General features: G+C 40.9%; 1 protein-coding gene across 5 annotated transcripts in view; it reads left to right on the top strand.

The window, feature by feature from the left end:
• The window catches only part of grik2 (glutamate receptor, ionotropic, kainate 2), a 231,719-nt gene extending 227,038 nt beyond the window's left edge, over positions 1-4,681 (top strand). For 3 of the 5 annotated variants that reach the window (XM_035164273.1, XM_035164271.1, XM_035164272.1), the window contains one exon: positions 3,749-4,681. In XM_035164273.1, the coding sequence (XP_035020164.1) occupies positions 3,749-3,913 (165 nt within the window). In that variant the 3' untranslated portion in view covers positions 3,914-4,681. The remainder of the gene's footprint in view (positions 1-3,748) is intronic. The other 2 variants (XM_035164274.1, XM_035164275.1) reach the window with 2 other exon arrangements.
• Positions 4,682-24,999: the final 20,318 nt, after the last annotated feature.

Raw genomic sequence — 24,999 nt, 5'->3', positions numbered from 1 at the left:
GTTTTCTTGAGTTGCACTGAGCAAAGATCTATCACCAATCATATAATCTCTTGGTTAAGCTTAAATAAATATTGTCTCTTGAAAGAGTCAATGGACACTATGTGTTTTATCTTTCCAACTCCTAATTAAAACCATTACCCCAAAATAATATGAGATCCTTGTCAGTAAAACATTTTACAATGTCTCCCATTCTCATATTTCTAATGTACTTTCTGAGGTGACAAACATGAGTCTAAACTGTTGGCACATCACAGCCCCAGCTTCCTGTTTTAGGACAGGTTTCTCTTTTAATAGGTCCTACAGCATTTGGATACATTTAATAATCAAATTTGCATTTATTTTATATTCATGTAATTCTTCTCCAGTCAGGCTTGATACAGTGTTTGGCATGGTGTCCAGATGTTCAGCTACATGATAATCACAGTGTGTGGATAAACTGCACTGGGGAATATTTAAATGAAATACTGTGGAAATCCAGCTGTGGAAATCCAGCTGTCTGATCAATTAAAGTTACAAAGTGGGGCTGGAACACACACAACCCACTGGAGATTTAGCTTATTTTCCCAATGTGATCCATCCCGTTATGCATGGAGATTTGTCAGCAGTGTACTCGCCACCAGAATTTGGTAGAATTGAAACAGGGTCCTTTACCAACCAGTTTACCAACCAGTTCTATTCTAAAGGGTTTCCTGAAGAGCACCAAGTCAATACAAACTGCAGATTGAAAAATTCAGGGACAGATGAGTCACAAAAATATTTTTAACATGGAAAGACCATTGTTCATTTCCTGTTCTAATTTGACAGTTACTGTTGATCCTTCCATGAATGTAACCTTTTGGCTGTTACTGTTACCATGGCAACAAAGCTCCTATAACCTCAATGGAGTTATTGTTTAACCCAAACAACAAACTCTAACCGAATCATGTCCTGTTGTCATATCATCAAACAGATTTATTGTACTGCTGATAGGGGCCTCAGATCACTTATATGTGTCATGTTATGGACAAACAACATATCCTGTAATTTAATTTGAAGATGTGTTTTTGGTCGTCTTTTCTTCCCGCCTGTTTGCCTGTGGTTGAACTTTTAGGACGTCTCATCTAAGTTTATGAGCTTTGCTTAATAGTTTATTCTAGTCTTTTTTTCTGAAGTGTTCTTAAGGTGCTTTCATTTATAACTGTAGACGAATGGTTCATGGTGTCTGCAGTATTGTTGCTGCAAATTTAATTTCATGTTAATTCCCAGTCATTTCAGATGAACCTACCTGTGCTTTCAACATTTTTACCATGCTTCAGTGACAAAGCTTTTAAATCTCAACAAGCCTCGAGTCCCTCGACTGTTGATTATAGTGGCACACTGAATTGAGCTAAAAGTGCTGGATCCAAAGCATGAAATATCACCGTTATGGTCCAAGCCCTGAAAAGAAAATTACTAGTTGGTCTTCTGCTTATTGAGGTGTAATTTTCTATTTTACTGTGGAAATGTTTCTGTGCTTATACCATTGAATTGGTGACACATGGAAATGCAGCATTTCAACTAGAACACTGTCAAAAAAAGGGAAATTCCTTTGTTACAATCACACCACTTTCAGTTAGGAAAGAGGAAGAACAAAAGTAAAACGACAATAACAAGTATTAATAATAGATACAGTGTAATTGAATGGAACATTTTCCAAAAGCAAAATAGAGAGGAAGGTTGTTGGCCACCAGGTCTGTGCATTGATCTCTTAAGCAGTTTAAATATGCAAAGTCGCACTAATTCAAGGTGAACTTGGCATCGGGGGTCTGGGTTCAATCCCCGGTCACTTGGCCCATTTGAATACAGCTGGCATCATTGGTTGGTGTGAGGCCAGTGGGGGATCATACACAACGACACACAATGACACTATTAGTAAACAAGCCTTGTAAAGTGGAGTGCTGCCATGACACACAGACAATGGGAGAATGATCTCTACTGTATGGACAAGAAAAGCAGCCCAGTATCATTAGGACTTACATTGGCATTGGATCATTCTGCACCTAATAATTGAATTTACCTCCATCATCAAAGGACCGTGTTATTATTTGCTTTTTTATAACTTTGTCAATAGTGTTACTTTAACCTTATATTTACCATGGCAACAGTCTTTCCTAACCTGAGCCTAGTTTAGTTGCCTGGTGCAAATAGTCTAGAAAGAGGGAATGTTACAAAGGACAGCATCAGACACAAAACTAAGGTTTGAGCCACCAGCGTGTAGCAAGTTCACCACCTAAATTTTCAATGCTAAAAATTTGCAGATATTTCGTCTAAATATAAATTAATAAGAAAGATGGAAGATCACATGATGAAGATGATTCACACTATCCCATTGCCCTCAAAACTTCCCTTTGAGATTCTGCTCCAGGTTGACATGACTGCAATAAAATAGTTTTTGTACCCCATCAACAAGGTTCTACCGGATTTACATTTGGTGACTCATAAATACTTGGTAAACTGTGCGCATAAATAGATCAACATGGTCCGGACGTGCTCTTCTGCTGTTGTAAACCATTCACCTCAAGGTTGGACGTGTTGCTTTCAGAGATACCTTTCTGCTCGGTACAGTTGTAAAGAGCAGTTATCAGAGTTACCTCATACATCTGTCATCTAGAAACAGTCTGGCCAGGGTGAGGATTAAGGGTTAAAATTCCGGAGACCAGCAGTTTTAGAAATACCCAATAATCATGCTTCTGTCAAAAGCAATTCAATTTATTTTTTTTCTAACTGCAGAATTTAATGTAGTGCATCACTGCCCGTCTAACATTGTTGTTGAGCTCTATCTTAAACCAGGCACAAAGCAGCTGCAAACACTGGCGAGTTTCAGAGTGACGCAGTCGTTTTTCCATTCAGTGCGGCTCTGCAGCCGACAGCGATTACACTTTTGACCACCAAAGTACTTGTCTGAAGTCAGTGTAGTTCAATGCTATTATACGGGTTCCGGCTTTTAAAGGGAATGGGAGTTGATTGTGTGCGTGTTACGCCCAAAACACAACCAGGATTAATTAAGAGACTAAGACTCTGGACCATGTAGATGGTGCAGTGACCTTCTCAGTAGAATCTGCGCATTTGGATGTCACATGCACATTGAGCGTTAAAGAACTGTCCGATAGTGATATTATACCTACATTTGTTTTTAAGTAGGACATTCATGCTCGTATCTGAGACTGCCGAAAGACATTATGGAAAACACCAGCAATTGACAATTTTAATGTAGAGGTAGACAACGAAGCGAAGGGTATATGTAACTCATGACAAACTGTATTACTAAATATCAGCGGGAACTACAGATTTATATTGCTCAGTACTTTGAGAGTATATGTGGCTATGTGTGAAATGTAAAATGCACAATGCAACAAACATAAAAAGCCTTGCATGCGCAGCAACTACTATAAATGCACCACTTTTGTATTCAGACACTAAGATAAGTAATTCCATGCCTTTACACTACTACAAACTACGACACAGCCTATGGACCTGCACCTCCCTCCACCCTACTTCATTCTCTGTTCCCATCAAGCATCTCCTCCATTCCCAGCCTGCTACACTGCATATTTCACCATTTCCCCCTGTGGCAGCTCTGCACCTAGATGGTGGGTGGTGATTGGGGGAGGCTACAACACGAGGCTGCCTACAATGAGAGCAGGCTTGTTCTTTTGCCCATAACATTTGGACAGGGGTAGCAGTCTGAAACCTATTCTGTTCTCCTTTTTTTTCCTATTTCCCTCTGCAGAGGTCCTTCTGCAGTGCTGTGGTGGACGAGCTGCGGGTTTCCCTCAAGTGCCAGCGCCGGCTCAAACACAAGCCCCAGCCACCTGTCATGGTGAAAACGGAGGAGGTCATCAACATGCACACTTTCAACGACCGCAGACTGCCAGGGAAAGAGACCATGGCCTAAAATCTCAATCACTTTCTCACCCTCTCTCTTGCAGTGAGGAGTTGTGCAGAGACACTGGGGAAAAGGGAAGGGGTAAATGGTAAGGGGGGGGGGACAACGGGTTGTATTGGCTGATAGTGGGGTTATTTCAAAGGTATAGCAGAGGTGCTTGGTTGTATATTGGGGAAATACAATTCTTGTTTCTTTAAAAATTAGCTAGGGATAAGAGATTCAACAATATTTCCTGTGGAAATAACTTGAACCTGGGTAAATTTTCAGTGAGTTACCTCATTACTCTTAGCACCTTGGCAAGGCGGCAAAGGATTTTCAAAACCCAGGAGTTGAAGAGGTAGTCTGGGAATAAATTTAAATTGGAACAGAAGTGGTCAATGAAAAAAATAAAGAGAAAAAGAAATTGGGCCTATCATCCTCTGCTGCTGCTCAGTCAGTCTTTCACCCGCACACTTCAAAAGAGGCTGGTTGAGCAGCCTCGAGAGCATCTCAGTAACGGCGGGTGAACAAACTAACGAGGGGAGTGGAGGGAAACGTCTGTACAGGATTTCTTTTGTTTTATTTCCAAGAGTTGCGAAGAGACTGACCACAGTAAATGAAACCCAAAGCCCCGAAAAACGATGACGACCTCGGCAGCTCCCAAAATGTACAGAGAGGCATTGCTTGGACGAATATGATATTGATTGACATCAGAAATGGATAAACTGTATATCATCCATCCGGCAATAAGTGATATCATTTATTTGTGTTTCAGAGTACTAACACTTTGTCTTTAATGTGGGGGGGGGGGATTTTAAGATTTAAGATTATATGGTAAAAATTCAAGCAGAAAATGCAGGAGTAGGGCAATGTAGTGACCTGTTGATGTCCATGTATCAGCCAGTAGTCGTATGAGGAGGATTCTGTGGAAGTATACACACCCTTAATATCAACGAGCAGGAACCTTGGAATGTCTAAATTCACAGCAATCACACAACACACAAACTCTATTTATTCTAAGTATTTATTGTTTAATTTATGATAGTCATTATTTATATCTCTATGGACTGGATTTTCACTACTGCAGTAAATACACCTCAACTCTGTATCAAGTGTCCAGTTTCATTTTGTACTCCTGTGGCTTTATTTTCTTTTTTTGGCAGCAAAGCCCCACATTTACTTGCGCAAATGCAATTTCTATGAAAAAAAAAAAAAGTGTTTTTGTACGAAGAGAATCAAATTTTGTAATGATTTTTATCAACACAAAATGCTCCATGAAGAGTGTCATCCATGGCAGAGAGGGGGGTACTCCACACCAGTATTTCAGGAGGCTTTCTTAGACACTAGACAAAGCTGACACACACCTTAACACACACACACACACATACATACACACACACCCATGAGTGCAGGGTGCACCCATTCTCCATGGAGCAGATTCACAGCAATTAGTACTGTTCTCCGGGAGACAGACAGGACATTCTGGTTAAAGCATCAGTGACAATGTTGTTATGGAAGAGGAAGAGAAAAAAAAAAAAGAAACTATTTTTTATCATGTAAAGGAATCATATTTAAAGAAAGATATTTTTACTTCACATGAAAGAAGAGTATTGATAATACTGGTTAGAGCAACTATACAGTGTACACCCACAGGAAGGGAGGGAGGCTGCTGATGATGCTTATCATTGTACACCCCTGATTACTGATAGACTGCTAGAGTCCAGTGCTGAGCAACCGTGTGTAAATGGTTTTAAAAGGAAAAAGATGTATTTAAAAAAAAAATCTTAAGAACACTTAACTAATTTTGAACTTGTGAAAACAAAATAGAGTGCACACAGTTTACCCTTTGAAGTTGATGCACAAGTTTAAAGAAAATAAAAAAAAAATATTCATAATGTTTCGTCACGTGTGTCTTTATTGAATGAAACCTAAGAATGAGAATGATTTAAAGTCCTCTGTTGTAGGAAGGTATTGGAAGAATGTAATTGTAAATGTTCTTGCTAAATTATTGATGGGATGGAATAACCCCACCATTTAAAATATTTTTAACATGTCAGTGGCAATAATATATTTATATAAGATAAGTTCTAATGAGGCAAAGAAACTGAAAACACCTGTATGGGCGTGCCGGCCCTTTGACAGACAACTCTTCCAATGCTTTTGACAATAAAGGTCGAAGAATTGTTACTTTGTTACCTCCACCAAAGAGGGTTATGTTTTGGTCTGTGTTTGTTTGTCTGTTGGAAGGATGAAGTGTGTGTAAGGAAAGAAGTCATTACCTTTAGTGTCAATCTGGTTTAGGAAGTGGATCCTGAAACCTTCATTTCAGAGAATAATTAATGGATACTGATGAAAAAAAAATCCGGCATAATAAGGGGACTGGTTTCTATGAGTGTGTGCAATTTAGTGCAGAACCAAATGAAAATCTGGATCTAGTAAATTTAAATGTTGTTTAATAAGGGGACTGTAATAATATGGGCCTGATGAGTAATATCCATCAGTGTTTGATATATATATAATGTGTTTTCAGGCTTTATATATTGTAGTTATTGGGCTATTACTAAATTATCTCAATTATTGAGTTACTAATGATTGGGATGGTTTTATCAACCCCATCTTTTCTAGCTCATACTTGAAAAGGGTCTGTTAAGGGCAGTTTGGTACATTCTTATGTTTTGTCATTTCTTGAATTTCAGTCAATCAGTCCAATCACTCAAACTCTTATTCCATACCTGTACACGTGTGGATCACATCCCAACACACTAGTTTACACTACAACCACAGCACTGTCACACAAACATTCAAATCTATTCCATCATCATCTAATCTAGCGTTGAAGCATCTCGTCAGCACCGTGAACTGGTTACATTGATGGTAATTTGCTCATAAAATCAGCTCACTCAGCAGGATCTGAACCACTTTACAAGGTCACCCTGTAACCAATCCCTGATCTATGTCAGGGACTCTGGTCAAAGCTAGCCATGACTCAGCATAATGGCAGCCAATCAGATTAGAACATCCATCGTCTTTGCCCGAGGTGGCACAGATCTGAGGAGGGGATGCGGTGCCAGATGCAGCCAAAGATTACACACGTACTGAGTCGTCTGTTCCACTGGTCTGCTAAGGATCCTGCCGTTATCTGCTGGACCTCAGAGTCTGCCTGTTGACTCGTGTCTGTGGCAGCAGATTGACCTGGAGCTCGAGCGCCATCACTGAGTCTCCGTGCTCCCTGACATCTACGGAAAAGTTGGTGAGAGAGCAGGGCGGCTCCATCAGTCACAAAGAAAAACAAGGGCCGTGGAATTTCATGGTCACACACAACTTAATGACATTTTCACTCTCTTTTACCGCTGAGGGGTAAATTCTTACTTCAATATATCATCACAATTACCTTTATATTCTAAGTGAATCACAGTTTACGACCATGATGCTGACGCCAATACAATAAAAGCTGAATGTATGTCCTACTGTGCAGCCTACAACAGGATCAATCCAGGCTGTTCTCAGAAAATATAAAAATCAAATATAAAAACATTTCAGTAAAGGGACAACAGATCCCAGTCTTTCTATAATTAAATATTTTGAATTCCTTAAAGATGCAAATTATTATAAATGATTCCATATAAGACTGTACCGTGGACACAGGCAGGACCTACAGTGTATCTCACTTAGCCACCAGCAATCATTACTCATAGAACCACAACTACATGCACGGGCCTTGAATGCCCTTAAGTTCAACCATTTATTTGGTTACTTGTTCTCCCACTAGTTCTTCAATTTCATGTAATTAATACAAGTGAAACGACACGTAAAATTACCTAATCTGATAATAAAAACAATTGTTTTATTTGGTGAGAATTAAAATACCTTTCAAAATCTATGTTACATGAGTAGTTCAATCTGTAACAATGTAAAATCACATTTTATAAACTAATAATAGATGTTGTATGTGAACTTTCTCTTCGTAGTATCAAGTAAGAGCTGCTGTCAAATAAATGTACATCGAAAAAATACTTAAATAGAGTAAAAAAAAGAGACCATATGTGACAAGTAGTGGAGTACTGATGGCAGACTGACTCACTATATTTGTCTTGTTGTCTCCAACTCAAACAATTTGTTACTTCATCTCACATTCCCTTTAGACCTCTGCACCAAGTGTGTTGTACTCAACCTCACCTCGGCTTATTCAATTTATACATTTTTAAAGGTTGCTCACAAATACACAGGGCTCCATTTAAAAGATCTAAGCTTATAGTCTTAAGCTTAGTGACTGACACATGTAAAGCATCCTTGGGTCTCCTGAAAGGCGCTCTATAAATTCAATTTATTATTATTATTAGGTCTAAAAGGTCGCTGTGCATGGTTCTAAAAGGTTTGTACTTTGTCTCCCAAGTGATCATTGGTGTGTTTTGAGTTCATGCAATAAACCAAGCATAGTGTCATCTCCCATTCCCTTAAAGAGCCAGGTGCACTTACAGCTTGGTGGATCAGGGTGTATTTACCAGGTTGTAAGAGAGAACGATTGTCTGAGATCTGCTCAAGCAGCCCACCTGGGTGTAAAACAAGGTGAATGAACACAAGTTGTGCGTCTGCCTACGTAAGTGCATATTACTACCATGATAATGAGTCTTTAACAAAAAGAGAATAGCGTCCCACTGACTTAGGACCAGTTTTTTTATAGCAATGCAACAGCAATGGACCTGTCCACAGATCATTTCAAGACCAACACACACATGGGTACATACTGTATATGGACGCAACTGCATTTGCTTTTCAAACAATGTTGGAAAACTACCACTGCTTCCATTGTGCGTGGCTCCACGTTGCATTTGTGTAAGGAGCCGTAGTTACTATGATGGAATATGTCAATCATCTCTGTGGTGTGGTCGAGATGTTTCTTCTACCATATGTATTCTTGTCTGAAGCTGTGTGTTCTGTATCCAATATTAGAGAGATCCATCTATTTTTCCACCAGTCCAATGCAATGGTTTTTTGCAGTTTTTCTTGGAGTCTATTTTGTTCGCGCCTGTGTCTGTTTGTTTATTTCCTGGCACCAAATGAACGCGTTTGCACCAATGAGGGAGGAGAGGCACTACGGCTTAGACTGTGTTTATGCTGATTAGGAGACGCTGTTCAATTTTGGCACCAAATTTTATTCTTTAAAAGCAGCTCATACCACATCTTCTCAAAAGCACAAGGGATTTTTTTGTGGCTTAATTTGACAGGGGCACAGACACAGAGGCACACCTATCCAAACACACCGCTCAGTTGTGTCCTTATCGTTCCACTACTACTTTTTATCATCAACTCTAGATTGATATATTCATGGCGCTCCATCCTGAGACTTGCAAAGATTACCAACAACATCATCCACATGAGTGTCCTCCTGCTGCTGCACCTGGTTAACACCAGGAGCCGTGGTCAACAAATTGCGAAACAATTTCTTGACATCTCCTGGACGTCCCCACCGATTGGCTCCTCTCCAGTTGCCCCCCCGAAGATGACACACTCAGCCCCCGACTGGTTCATACATTTCAAAAATGTTCCTGATGTGCTGAAAAGGCTCAGGTTGAAATGATAATATGGATTCCAGTGGTAGACAGCAGCCTTTACTGCTCAAACCCCCCTCTGCCTGCCCAGAGGTGGCAACAATAGGAAGATAGCAGACACAGTTTCTAATGCTCAACCCATGAAAATAAATCAAATGTGGTCTTTGACTTTGCCCGTGACACTGGAGATCAGCTGCAACACACGCGCACATCACAAGACACACACACTGCACAGCGCACACACGCACACACACACACACACACACACACACACACACACACACACACACACACACACACACACACACACACACACACACACACACACACACACACACACACACACACACACACACACACACACACACACACACACGAATTGCTCTTTCTTATTGAGTAGATCATTACATTGTAGCCTGTGGTGTTTTGTCTCTTTTGTGTGCATGCGTGTACGTGTCTGCTCTCCATTATCATACCGACGTTTTCACACGTACAGTAGGTGCACTCAGGTAGGATGTCGATCTTGGTGTCTCAGCTGGGTCGCAGGATGTGGGCGGTGGTGGGGTTGGGGGTGAGGACAGATAACCAACTCACATGCCAGATCCCATTAATTGGCTAATTATCATAGCTGGAGTGGCTCTGATGTGGACACCAGAGGCAGAGACTGGGTCCGTAGCAGCAGCAGCAGCAGTCGGTCAGCTACTTTCATGAAGCCTCTAACAGAGCTGCAGCAGGACGACATCTTCACATGTTCCCATCCAAAGTCTATGTTTGTCAGTGATAATGCAGCATAACAGCGCTTTTAACTCGATCCATGTTTACTCATTTTCTTATAAATCTTTTGCTCTGTGATGTAAACACAAAATTAGGTTATTAGCACATCCCGTAGAGACTGTTTTTTGTGCAGGTTGTGCAAACTGAGCATGCAAGATTTCAAATCTATTTCCTTTTACAGTTATACAATCACAGCTTGGGGGCAGGGCAATGGGCAGGTCCTATAGTTGCTGATACAAGAGGAGGCACCAATAAAAAAACAATCTTTCACAATAAAACAGTTTCCTGTAAACTGGCCAGGTGTAACATTGACTGGCTGTGCATTAATACAACACAGGGGGCTGCAGGGGTGAGGACATGATATCTAAGGAGAACATGAGATAAAGAAATATAAAGAATGACACATTTAAAGTCTTCACAGAGGCAGTTTTACAAATCTGAGATAAACTGTGGGAAAATACAGTATGCACAGTTCATAATCATCATCTGACAGACACTGCAGCACACATTCCTGGTTGATTAGTTTCATCACAAAAGGAAGATAAAACCGTAGCTGCTGTGCTAACTTGTGAATCCTGACTTATATTTGTATTAACATCTCTGGTTTGATGTCACATTTGGCCGAAGGTTTTCTCCAAAGCAACTTAAAACTGTGGGACAAAGAGGGATGCATTGATCCCCTCATTGATCCCCCTCTTTTATATTTTCTTGACGAAAAAATATTCATGGTGCCGCAGGAATTAAAAAATAAATAATACTGTGGTTAAAAACCTTGCCAACACATTAAGTGGGTGTGATAGTTGACTTTTTCAGAGTGCTCGGTCTGAATTTAATTTGACTCTTGAAGATGGTTTCAGAGTCAGTTTTAGGAGAAGAACTAAGGTCACGGTAAGTACTGAGTCTTCATAGGACCAGTAAATAAAGCAAGCCAAAACACAGCTGATCCATACCTGACAGTTGGACTTGCTAAATATAAATAATGTATTTTTCGTATGCTTACTGGGTTTGTGTTAGAACCCCAAAGAGACCATAAAGAAACATTGGTAATCTGTTCTGTTTTCACTGAGAGAAATCTGAGGACACGAGAGGCTGGACTAGCCATACTGATGAAAGAAGAGGCTGCTGTTTGCAGGAGGAGGGATTTGGACAGACTCATTTGTGATGGAGCAGAGACATATCCTGAGAATCTGCGACGGCATGTTAAATCATAGGTAAAATTCACAGGGTCCAGCCAGTCCTGTGACAAAAACAACAGCAGCATCCTGGACTGTGTCAGGGAGAGGAAATGAAACACACAATGAATGATGGTCTAAGTCAAGTTGCACATATATGTTGCAGTTTGTAGTTTGGATTTTTTTTTTTTAAGATAATGTACTTACATGATTCTTGCTGTTTTGGGTTTGTACCCTCATGGTCAAATGCACTTATCGGAAGTCGCTTTGGATAAAAGCGTCAGCTAAATATGTAATGAAATCATCTAAATCACACACACTGCTGTGCACCACATCCGGAATACAACACTGACTCATGTGATAATAGTTACACATTTCTTCCCTGAGCTGTTTAGGTGGAAATCTAGATAAAAAGGTTAGGCTGCTGTGTTCCTCAGTCCGTGTGTTACTGGAGATTATTGGCCCAGTAAATACAGGGCTGAACGGTTTCACAGAGAGCGGTGAAAAGGGAAAGTCACAGGCATTTATCCGCTGCTGATCCCCACCACAGGAGATTTACAGACATAATCCAAAATTACACTGAGGGAGAAACACCCGAACCTTACAAGCCATGACCAGATTACACAGAGCGAGACCCACGGTGGACTAATGGAGCGTGACCAGATTACAGCGTGTGGGATCCACCTGTGGTGGGAGAAGCTCCAGGAGAGAGGTCCTTCGTGGGAGTGGTGTCCTGTGAAATGTCCTTCAATGGAAGAAACTTCAATCTCAAATTATACTGCTTTCACAAAGACTTATTAAAAATGACTCTGTATCATCAATTCCAGAGTGATTTCCATCATCCCATCAAAGTGTGTAATACATTTACAAGAGAATAGTTGACCAAGAGAGGATATTGCAGCATATGTTTTGCATTAACCAGCTTTGTTGATAAAGACATTGAGTCACCATTTTGTCTTATGCTGCTATTCTGTCACTATATAGATTTTGGACAGGTTTGTTTTTTGTTTTTTTCAGGAGGAAGGTTGTCCTTCAAAATAATTCATGCTTTAACATTTGCTCTGATCTTCTTGGAGATTGTCAGGACGCCATTAGCTCATCATGACCAAGACTGCTCAACCTCCCATAAATTCTGTAAGATAAACATTTAATATTTATTGCTGCTAAATTAGTTTGTCTGAAAGAAAAGTCAATGTTTGTGATGAGTAATTTCTATAAACTTTACCTCATAATTTTGCTGTAGTTAAGTGAAAATATTAACATGAACAGATTTTGTATAGTGATTAGTATTTGGTTCTTGTTTTGTTTTTTTGACCCATATTGTCAGCAGAACATGTTAGCTACTTAGCATACTTAGCAGAGTTCTCCTGTCCAGATGTTGCCTAATGTGACTGTCCAGATGCCCACAACCTGTATGAACTATTTCAAGGTCCTGAAGAACTCATATTTGCACAGATTGTTTTCCGTGTGGAATGTTCAGCCCCTCAGGTTGCTCTTAAGGACTATGGCTGTTGCCCTCGTCTTAAAAGCCAAATGGGGAAATATATATAGGTTTCACATGCCTCCACATGGACACAAACGTTTGTCCGGACAGAAGAGTGTCCACAGTATACCATTGGTTACCTGTTGAGTGAGTTACCATGGCACTGGCAGTAAAAGACATGTGATTTCTCTGCAGACTAAAGGAAAAAAGAACACTGCAAGGCAAGCTGTTTTATGCTAAGCTAGTCTAACCACATTGGGACTGCGGTCCTGTAAACATGTAATGCGGATCATAGGGCTATCACTGCATTACTGTAAAATCATTTCATACTTGACATAGCCTCTACAGATGCTACCCACACACTCCCCTGCAGAACAGTGGACCCGAGTTCTTCCAGGCTTTGAATTGTAGGGCATACAAAGTACGACACTGAATGTCCCAGTGGGGGGGGGCAGATTCTGTGCTACAGGGACAATAAACAGGAGCGGCCTCACACTGTTTGTTCTATTAGCCAACAGCAGCATTACAAGCAAAGCTACTAAAAATGGGAAATCCATGTGTAAATCACTTCTTCATAATCTGTTACTGCAGCAACAAGCTCCGTCTGCCGCCAGCTGTGGGCTGAATGAAAACAAGCCAAAGCCATCAAGGCACCTCATCTATAATCCTTCCCGGGATACAGCTCACAATACAACACAGCACACACACACACACACACACACACACACACACACACACACACACACAAAAAGACAGTGTTTGTTCCACTGTAATCAATAAAGCTAGAGAATAGTATCCACTACTGCATGGTGCTGTGTTACCATAGATAGAAAGTGGACAAAATGGCAAGAAGTCTGGTCCCCTCTAAGGTCATTATAATTAAACTTGAAGCAATATTTTTTAACAAGTCTTGTGCTGAAATCCTTTGCTACTTCAATAACACATCAGTTGGAGATGAAAGGAAGTCAAGTGGTTCTGTATGGGCCTAAATCACAGTTGGAGGCTCCAAGGTTCAGAATGGCCAGCTTGTTTCACAATGAAAGAATACAACATGCGTCAAGCTCAGGGGAACAATGGGAAACAAAGACGGGTCAGAATCATTTGTAGAAAGGAGATAGAAATCAGACATAAGGGACGTTGAGAGGGAGGAAGAGGAATAAGAGCTGGTTTCGGATGTGTAACATGTCGAGAATACAGAGTAAATCAGAAAGCTGCAAACATTTACAGATTTCTTTATCCCTAAAAATGGCCTGTTCTCTCTCAGCTTTTGATGCTTTCGAGCTGTAGCAGGGAGGTGAGGAATTTTGGCTCAGATTCCGTCTCTTAACTACCAATCAACATCAGAGGCAAGAGGCGAGAAATTAAGATGATATTGCTCAATAAACCATTTTGGTAGATACAGGATTTACTGTAAGGTTCTTTCAGGCAAACTAAGACTGATGAGTTTGAATTATAACAAAACACACGCACACATTTAAAATGAGAACATTATTGCTGCGAGTTCAGTGTTGCAGCTTCGGTGAACTACACTCAACTGCTGGTAATACACGTTGATAATTTGATGATTCACTTTGGTCTAAATGAGCCCAAATTAGTTTGTCCTCCCAGATGCGTCTCAGTTTACTCAACAAATCTAATGTGTTGGCATCAGCTTGATTGATAAACAGGTTGTAGAAATTGGCAACACAATTACAGAATAAATCTAAATTGCCTGAGACTTTTCAATAAAAATGGGTTTTCGGGTTACACAATATATAAAGCATGCAAGTCCTTTTTTTTCAATTTTTAAACAAAGCCATGTCTTGACCTTGGGGTTGCACATGTCGAGAACAAAAATCTACAACTGCTTACCTGAGTCAGCAAGGCATAAAAAACGACAGAGAAGCAGAGGCTCAGTGCATCTCCAGCCAACCAGATAAATAAAAGTTAAGGAGCGACAGGCAGGATAACTCTCATAACTTTGATCATGCATTATGAATTCTGGATGTATTATTCATACGAGCAGAGAGGCATAGCTCGAGGATGTGGCCTTTTTCCCTTTCTCCCTGGTGCTCACTGATACATGAGGTAATCTAGTCTTGTTTTCTCTCCGCTGCCTCGTCTCCGCCTGCAAATCAGAAAATCTCTCCCCTCGCCCCTCCGAGGCCTCGTGCTCTCCACCTATCCACCATCCAGGCCCTTCGCAGGGGCTGAGCACAGATTCAGCGCAGGGGAGGGACTTTTGGTTAGGCGGCAAAACCTTCACAACATATCATTTGTTCCACTGTGATGTGCTTTGAGTGGGCTGTGGAAACTGGCTCTGGATTTAGGTGATCGGGAACAAAAGAAGTGGAGGCTTGTTTGTGTGTTTGATCGCTTCACTTTGTCTGATGTGGAGGTTCTTTGGTGACAAAACCTGAGGCCAAACGATTGATTTTCTATCTCAATCTCTAGGATACGATTTGAGAGCATGCAGACACAGATTTGAAAACGCAGAGAGAGAGAATTTAGGATTGGTAAACTAAGAATCTGCACTTGTGTCTTTCTCTTACACATCTGGATCTTTTATTTTGAGATTGGCCTTACATGGTTTCATTAATATTAACAAAATATATAAGAATTAAGATAGAATACTAATTTTGTAATTTACATGTGTTATAGTGTCAATTGATATAGTAAATTGTGGATGTTTGTTTTACGGTTTTGGTCCTGGGTTCAGAATCGTGACAGCCCTATCAACACTAGAATAAATGTCACGATAGCATGACGGAGATATTGACTCACAGTTTAACCCCTGAGAGTTGAAATCCGTTACAAGTAATCTCTGTCGAGTCACTGGTTTGTGGTTTTCAAATATGTCCCGATGGAGCTGAAGGACCAGTTATGGCTGAATTGTAGTTTTGTGACTGTTGTCACCAGTGACCTTCCATGACCACCAGCTGCTTCTGGCAAAGTGGCTTCATTAACTTTGACAATAGTGATGAAAGGAATCTCTCTGACTCACATCTACAGACAAAACTTCCACATCAGTGACCCTTTTGATTCTGGCCTTGTTTGCTCAGTTATGGACTTGCAAATCATTTGTTTTGTGCCCACTCAGTAGTTCTGTTGTTGGTTATCTTGTAACAGTAGGAGACGGCCAGTATTCAGCTCTGTTGCACATCGTGTATGAGATCACTCATTAGGTCTACTTGTCAGATAAGTGATGGAGAGGCTCATCTCAGACTTCATGATAACAGTCATTTGGGGCTCCAACAACTATTTGGACTAATTTGCTATTGACTGAAGTGGCACTTCCCTGTGATCCATCTTACAGAATGATAAGCTCGTCAGCGATTCAAAGAGCTGCAGACGCCATGGACTGTTTTATGTGTAACACTCAAATAAAACCAAACCAATTAGAAGGAGAGTAGTGGCTGTGATAAATGTCTTTGATCCCAGGGAGAATGTCCTCTATAAATTAGCAGATGAAAAGGTTGAGCATTTTTACGATATCTGAATTTGAAGACAACAAGCATCCTTCATTGTTAGCAGGATGATTACAGGATAACTGGGCCTATATTGGGATTGATCTTTTCTTCATTCATAATAACCACGACGATGGATGATATTGGTATTTGATTTTAATTCAGCTTTATGCATCCTCCTTCAAACGTCCATGTACCATATCATCTGTTTGAATCCTGGTTTAAACAGAATGATTATTCTATTTGTATACATTTATTTTTTGAATGTACATTATCCTATAGCTGCAATAGAATTACTAAAACATAACCTTTCCTGTTGTGTGCCTCTGTATTTGAATGAGGACAACCCTGGTGGTGGTGGTCTGGACAGGATTCACACGTTCTCTTTTGAAGCGCAGGATTAATAAAATACGAACGGTGAGCTGTCACCGAATGTTGATATTGAGGACGACATAAAGCAGCCTGCGGATGAACCCAGTAATCTTTTCCTTTTCAGCAAAACACAAATAAAAGTAAACCATCTCCCCTGAAAAAAACTTTGGCTTTCTGCGATCACTGCGCTACCTGCATTGACCACACATACAGTTACTGTAGGGAGGGTAATGAAGTGCAATGTGGTCAATACATAAACCTATATCGGATTATTGCTGTTCTTGCACTGACCACTACATTACAGTTGAGAAATAATTGTTGGTATGAGTGTTATCCCACTTTGGTTTGTATGGTGGTGTCATGGTGTTCACGTCACCGTAAATGGGATTCCAGTGCGGTGCACAAAGATTCATTTGTTCCCCCTCCAGCTGGTGGTGCCCTCAGAGACCACCCATTTTCCAAACACGGCCCTGCATACCTGCCACACGTAAGGACTCCGAAGTAAAAGCTGATGGACTGACAGCAGTTAGGTTTTTAGTAATCTGACAGCAGCTGAGCAATAAATGAACATGTGGTTCTCTCTGTCATATTCCAAAGACATAAATAATATTTTATCACAATGTAATAAAGCATTATTATATAATGAGTCTGTCCATTCTGAAAGCTCCGTGGCAGCAGCTGTACACATCATGGAAGCTGCTGCACACACACAAATACAACACCATCAGGTCACACAGCAGCGATTCACAGAGTTCACTTCCTAACTCTGCCTCTGCTGATCGATATTAACTCTGTCAACACGAGCTCCATATAGAAATACAAAGAACGTTTGAAGTGAGAGAGAGGAAGTGCAATGAGGGGAAGGAGAGAAAACTGGTGTGTCAGAGTGTAAAAGAAAGGCAAAAGAGATGAGGAGAACAATAGACAGGGTGGGAAAGAAGGGGGTATAGGAATAAAGGGGTGGAAGGAATAGATGGAGAGGGAGTTGATTGGGTCTATTTGAAGTTAATCCCCATCCAGCAAGCAGCCGGCCTCCCAGGCCCACAATTAGAGGCAGCTGTAGCTCTGACCGTCATCTGGATTTCCACAAACGTATAAACACTGACACATTAAACAGATAGAGCCACCTTTTTGTGAAGCATTTTCCGTCTCCTCTGGGACAATGGGCCTCATGCAAAACATCACCTTAATTTATTTTACATTTCTTTTACTACGTCTGATTCAACAAAGCTTTCTGACTGCTGAGAAAGTGGGTAAACAAGATAAATATCAGGAGCGGGCACACGCACGCACGCACGCACGCACACACACGCACGCACGCACGCACACACACGCACACACACACACACACACACACACAGTGAGATCAGAGCTCGTTCACGTGAAGCAGCCGGTCAGTGACAAACAAGACACAGTGTTGAAAAGAAAGTACGATGAAGCCGATCTTGCTCTTGGGTTCACAGTGAATGAAGGAGGACACGAGGAGAGACCAGTGTGTATTTTAGGTCTGAAAACTCTGGCAGCTGACAGTATGAGACCCAACAAATTAAGAAGACACTTAGAAACATTACACCCCAGTCACATGCATGTGCTCTTTTTGGTTGAGCTTTATCATCGTTGTAACAAAGTGATTATAATTTAATTTTTCACTATTTTTGAAAAAATACATACTGATGGAGGAATGTAGTGATAAATGTCACCAAAAGTACTTCAATTAAGTTGAATTTAAGCAAAGTTATTGCACTATTCTTTGAAAAAAGTGGCAAATGTCACAAAAAGTTGTTTGAAAAAGGTTTTTTATTTGCATATCAGAAATTCCTGAAAGTAATGTGAATTTAATGTTCATGTGTATGTTATGTAAATACACATGTTAAACTTGGCCCATTTTGTCATAATTTTGTTGGGGCAGGGGAGCGGGTGGGGCATGAAAAATATTCTAGCTCCAAAGTGGGGCATGACAGAAAAAGTTTGAGAACCACTGCATTAGCATAAATAACGCCCCAATAAAAAACTGGTGTCATGAGCCATGAACACATGTTACATCCTAGTTCGACAAGTGGTTTTGAGAGTTGGCTACAAGGCCATATAGTTGCCCACTAGATTAATCACTACACCTTACTATTTGGTAAAACAAAAGAAATCCTGGCTTTCTTGAATGTTTGTCATTCAAATATTCAAATATTCTTGGGACTAGCATTTTTTAGGCCATTACTGCAACTGTAACTTGAGTGACTAACGAATTAGCTTTAATGTTTAGCCTTGGTTTGAGGCTAACGTCATTCCAGTCCTGCACTGCAATCTGCCATGTGTACAGTCATTTCTCAAAATTAATGACTTACACTGTAAATATTAAAAAAATTAGGTTTGAAAACTAAAGAATGCTTCGCACCTCCATTTGGCCGAACAGGTGCGTAAGAGAGGAACGAGTGTTGAGGAAGTTTTGACCATCCTCGCACATTGCATCTGCACGCCACTGGGAGAGTCGGGCCTATCTCGCAATTCTAACCTTTCATGGATGTGCTGTTAGAATGGGTGACGCAAGTGAAGGGAGATAGATGGGGATGCTATGGGACACATCTTGAAACTTGTTTATTTTACTCTGTTAGCGTTACTATGATGTTCCACCTTCTGGTCTCCTTGATGCATCAAGACTACATTAAACTCTTCTGCATGAGACATCAGCTGCTGCCTGAGTTCTCCTTTCACCAGCTTCCAGAAAACGTCCATAACATCGATTAGATCAAAAACTGCGAAAAAGAGCTCCTGCACACTGTCCAACTTGCAATCAGTGATTTATTATGCTGCGACGTTTCAATAATAGACCTTTATCAGGCAAAAACCTTGAAGGTAAAGAAAAAATTATGTTTGGGAAATCGTCCATATTTTCCTCATTAGTTTCATTGCCAATAGCCTTTATGTGCGGTTGGTGGTGGGTGAGCATGATGGCTCTGAACCTATTCCAAAGGGGCAACATGCATAATGGAGGGAAATATTGTCTGCAGATTAAGATAAAATTGTTTCCACATCAAAAAAGTAGTTTGTACACATAACGGGTTTATTAGTAAGGTAAATTAGGTGACAGATTTCTTTGTTTTGTTTGTATTTGGTTCAAGTGCAGAACTGCAAGGAAAGCAGCCAACTGTTCACCATAACCTATGCCCGAGAAAATCATGTCATGTCCCCAATTTATTCATTCTTTACCTTATATCTCCTGCAGAAAAAAGGTGCTTTTAATATTCAAGCAGTCTTAGTATTATCAGCCCTTTGCGCCCATGGTTTGGCAGGAATCCACTGTTATCATTGCTCGCAAGGAAATTATAGCTCTATCATCTGGCTCCGTAGCAGTGTCAGCCCACCTCAGCTACGACCCCCACCATCCCAACCAGGCTCTTTTCATCTTTATTATACAGGCTGGGAGCTTGCAGTGTGCCTCCAGCATATTAAAATTGAATGAGAACTGTTCTTGCTTTTGTGAAAGTCAAAGAGGGTCAAAACTGCCAGGACAGTCCAGGCCAAGACATTTCAGAGACCTGGTCCAGTCCAGCCTTGGTTGAGAGTTGGTCCAAATGGGATTAAAACCATGTCATGACCAGACTAGAGCAGATGTAGTCCTATTCATAATTCATGTTTTATTTTTAATGTATTAATTTTTGGGGATAAACTAATACCTTAGGAGTTTCTGTACACTTCTCTCCAAGAAGAAGTCAATTTATCACCACAGAAACTGACTGGGAACTATACATTGAAATCTAAAGCCCTTAGATTAAAACTTCTTTCAAGTGCTTCAGGTGCCTGTATTGAAAAATAATCAGGGGGGGGGTTCCCTATACTATGCACAACCTAACTCCATTAAATCATGATCACATCTCGGTGGAGGTGTAATAACCAAAAGTGTTTTAAGTTTACTGAGCTGCCAACAGCAGCCACCCAACTAACAAAGGGCTTTGGTATATTAACAACATTTCACACGTTGAATTGTCTTTATTTATTTGACAAGTAAAACTAGGTCTAAAGGCAAAAATGCAGCATGTCTGATAAATGATTACTAAAGTATCTATATAAAGTACAGATACATTTCTGGACATTTCTGTTTCATTCTTATTCATCCATCAGCACATTTAGGTACATTAAGTCATTATGCATCATTGCAGTATCCTTAGGCATTTTGCTCATGACTCTGCACCCGAAGTACACTCAGTTCAGTACCAATGCAGGAAGTATATAAGGCCTCTGGGATAAATTTATGAAACAACATTAACCATAAAAAACAAGTAAATTGTAGAAAGAAAACACTGTATGAATGTTTTAAATATAAAAATATCTATGTGACACTATATGCCAGTATGTTAACATACTCACAGTGGACATTCATAATTAATGACAATAATATAGTTAACCAAGTATTACACAAATTGAGAATTCCTTTGAGAAACATCAGGGATCAAAGAAGGTGTTGGAGTACATCAACTGGGCGAATCATTGAAGCACTTAATAGAGCGTGTACGTCAAAGACCAACAGTCCCCTCATGAAGCCACATTCACTGGATCCTGATCTTTATTTGAATCTACACACTCATAGATGTCCTTAAATATGCCCGATTATTTCATCAAAATCCACAAATTCTCCTGGTCCTCCCTGCCCCCCAAAGGTTTAAAGACAAATAGGTTCTGGAGTTTTTGTGTAAACCTGCTGAGAGTCAGACCAACAGACACAAACAGCAAAGAGGGCTGATGAACTGAAGACAGATTGAGTCACAGCTGCTGTAGAGAGCAGCAAAGCAGAATGTATTTTCTTCCATGGGAATGTCACTGATTAATTGTTGGAGTAATGGAGCTGACCTGTACCGTGTGACTCTGAGCTCATCAAAGTGAAGACTCCCACCTGGATTTGTCCTCCTCTGATCGAGTACATCCCAAACAGGACGGGACACATGTGGTGTCAGAGGTCTAATCTCCCAGCAGCCCACTGTTCAGCTTGTTAATCAATCAAAAGTGCTGAGGTCTCGCTTCAGGCAAGGCCGGTTACTAGCGTGTGTGTGTGTGTGTGAGGGGGGGGTCTGTAGGCTCAGTGCCAGGGGTTTGGAGAAGCATGGACCTCAAGGGACTTCTCTCTGTTGCTTCCTCTGTCTCCAACATCGCCAGATAAACTGAGCCCTGTTTTTTTCTCTCCTAATAACAGTGTCTGATTAACAGAGTGCTGTCAGGAGGGAGCCCACAACAGGCAACAACAGCAAACTGTCTGCAGAGGTGTTTTCTCTTCCTCCTCCTGACACAGCCAGCCGATGTGCAACCGTGCCCCACAAGCCATCTCCCTGAATGTGAATTAATTCAGTCATTAGTTTTTATTTTATGCATTCATGTCCCCACAGACACGTTGTGTTTTACTGTATTGTGTGTGGTGGACAGACAGAGAGAGATGTGCTACTACCAAAGTTAATTTAAAGGGATAGTTCACCCAAAAAATGTTATTCACTCACTTTCTAATCACCACGGGGTGGGTGAAGTGTTGGTCTACAAAACACTTTTGGAGTTTCAGGGGTAAACAGTGTTGCAGCAAAAAAAAAACGCCTCCATACTGCTCCTGTAAGGGGGTCATTTACATCGTGTTTTTAGCTTAAATGTCCTCTGTAACCCACACGCGAACTCAGCTCCAGAGGAGGATAACAGCGGATATTTAGCCTTAAAACATTGTGTAAGTTTCACTGACCCCTATCAGCATAGTGGTGAGTGATAATAAGTGAATATAATGAGTGAATTTACATTTTTGGGTGAACTATCCCTTTAAGTCCTCCAGTTTTCTAACCTCCTTCTCCTCGTCAGGGTTGCGAGAGGCTGGAGCTTCAGCTGCAGAGCGGAATTCTCCACAGTCGCTTTTCTTGTTCTTTACATGATTTCTGAGACAAAAGTGAGCGAGGAGGCCTGAACTGAACCCCCCTGTAGCAATGAGCACCCATCCTGTTGACATGCCCTTGAGCAAGACACTGAAGCCCATTCTGATAACCCCTAGGTAACCCTTTGTTCAGACCTCACTGTGGAGGCATCAGGCAAATGGAGAAACATTCTTTACCAATGAAACAATAAAAAAAAGTTTATTTACTTATTTATTTTTTAACTTAACAATCCGTGCATTTTGTTCCCCTGTGGCCTGACCTAAGTTCTCTCATCAGACAATACCCAGAACAGTAAACACAAGCTTTCCTCTGACTTTTGACCCAGGTAAATGCTGCAGGCTGCATTGTTTGATGAGGTCGAAAAGTTTCATCATTAATTATTAATGCTTTTGTCGATGACTGTTCCAACAGTGCAGTGCTGTGTTCAAGTCAAGCTGAGTTACTGAGCTATTTCTACCGTTGTGTTCCAAACAGTTCCAGTGGAAATAGTCATCAGTCTCGTATATGAACCTGTCAACACCACAGAGAATGAAAATTTGAGATCAGTTCATTTGGTCTCTGAATCTCTGCCAGAGAACCTGACTCAAATCACTGCACCATTTTCATTAATGTTGAAGGGTTACAGCAGTGATTAACTATTTTGCCATGATAAAGCGCAGCAAATTAGATCTCTGAGTGATAGGACAGTAGTGATAGACTGAATTTGTTACAGAGTCTGTTTAGTGTTTATTATTTAGTGAATTTAGTGGCTTTACCATGGAAATTTCAGTTTGGGAGCAACGCATGAGGCCAAGACTTCAGTGTCTGGTGATGGCGAGGGTGCTGGAGCCAATCCTAGTCGACATTGGGCGAGAAAGTTTCCTATCATTTCTTATTGTTATTAGTTTGATAGATACGTTTATTTGTCAAGAAATTGACATAATCGATAACTATCTAAATCAGGATACAGATACCATTTTAGCATCTGATGTAATTACATCTGTGACATTTTAACATGGATTAGCATGAGGAAAATATTCAACAGCAACAAGTTCACTGTTCACGGCTTTTTAATTCCTGGCTGATCGTCGAAAAATAGACACTGTGTGTTGCTGGAATTATATTGCGTCAATCATATAGGAACAGACAAAACAGGTTGGTTGGTTCAGGACCTCTGCACTTTCTCATCCGAGGAACAGGCCAGTCTACAAGTGATCAGACACTGGCTGCAGGCACAGAAACGTCCCCCCATGTCTTGTCTCTACATCTGATTCTGCCTTTTTACGCCTGGCTCAGTATCCAGGTGGCCTCACCAGGACTTACTGGTCACATCTGCCAGATGTTGGGCAACAACGTGATATTCTTGGATCCAGGGCAGGTCCTGGTTCCAGCGACCATTTGATGGCAACCATCTAACGATTCCCATGGGGTCATGGCATGTACCTCTTAACTTGTAGTAAAACGAAAAGCAGTAAAAAAGATTGTATACTTTTTATTAAGATTGTGGTTCCAGAAGTTGTCTAGTGATAAGCACGCCTGTGCCCCAGTGATAGTTATGATTTGATGTTTCTGAGTCATTTCAAATAAATCAGTGCACTTGTAAAAAGTGAATGAGTCATTTATTAGTGATGAGTAGTTCAGTAGTGTTGTGCTGCACCTGCAGTGACTCTATACAGATGTTCAGAGAAAACTTACTGCCTTTTGTTTACCGAACCCTGCCTTGAACCAGTAAAATCTTTTGTACATACCTGTGAGCCTGTCGCGTAGTGCTTCCGGGTCCTATTTGTGTCAGTCTAATAGATGTATGTTCATGTTTCTGACAAGTTTAGTTATTTTTTCGTAGATATTTGATGATATGGCTGAGGTGTATCAGCAGGACCTTGATACTGCGGCTCCACTCCACAATCATAACTGCAATATCCACTATATTTTGGCTTCATTCTTGTACAGTGCGAGAGCGTAAATCACGTTTCAAGGCCTCAATAGGATCGAGTCAAAACCACAGTCCTGTGGTTTTTCTTTTCTTTTTCCATTATGCAAAGCTGTTTTTGGTCTGAATTAGTACAATGTGATGTCGCGACACGAGTATACACTCCTCCTTTGCTCTAACATTTCTCCTTCCCCTCATATCAAGAGCAAAGTGGATGAGATCCCGGGCTGTCCTGCCTGATGTGCCGTGCACTGTCCTTCATGATCACCACTGACTGACTTATTGCCGCCGCTCACCTCTATCCCACTAATGGAGCAGCTGCAGCCCTAACAGCCCTTCAGCTGATGGTTGCACATTAGAACATGCAAGGTGCTCCTCTCTTTTTCATTATACAATGATAATGCATCCAAAGCTGCACACACAAACACACACCTCTATCATACAGACACGCATGCTGTGCTGTACATACACACAGCGCGCCACATCCCCGCCATCTACATAACATTTGCCCCGTCCTTGG

This window comes from Hippoglossus stenolepis, chromosome 8, assembly GCF_022539355.2.
Source record: "Hippoglossus stenolepis isolate QCI-W04-F060 chromosome 8, HSTE1.2, whole genome shotgun sequence".
Lineage (NCBI taxonomy): Eukaryota > Metazoa > Chordata > Actinopteri > Pleuronectiformes > Pleuronectidae > Hippoglossus > Hippoglossus stenolepis.
This window is presented reverse-complemented; position numbering and strand designations above follow the sequence as displayed.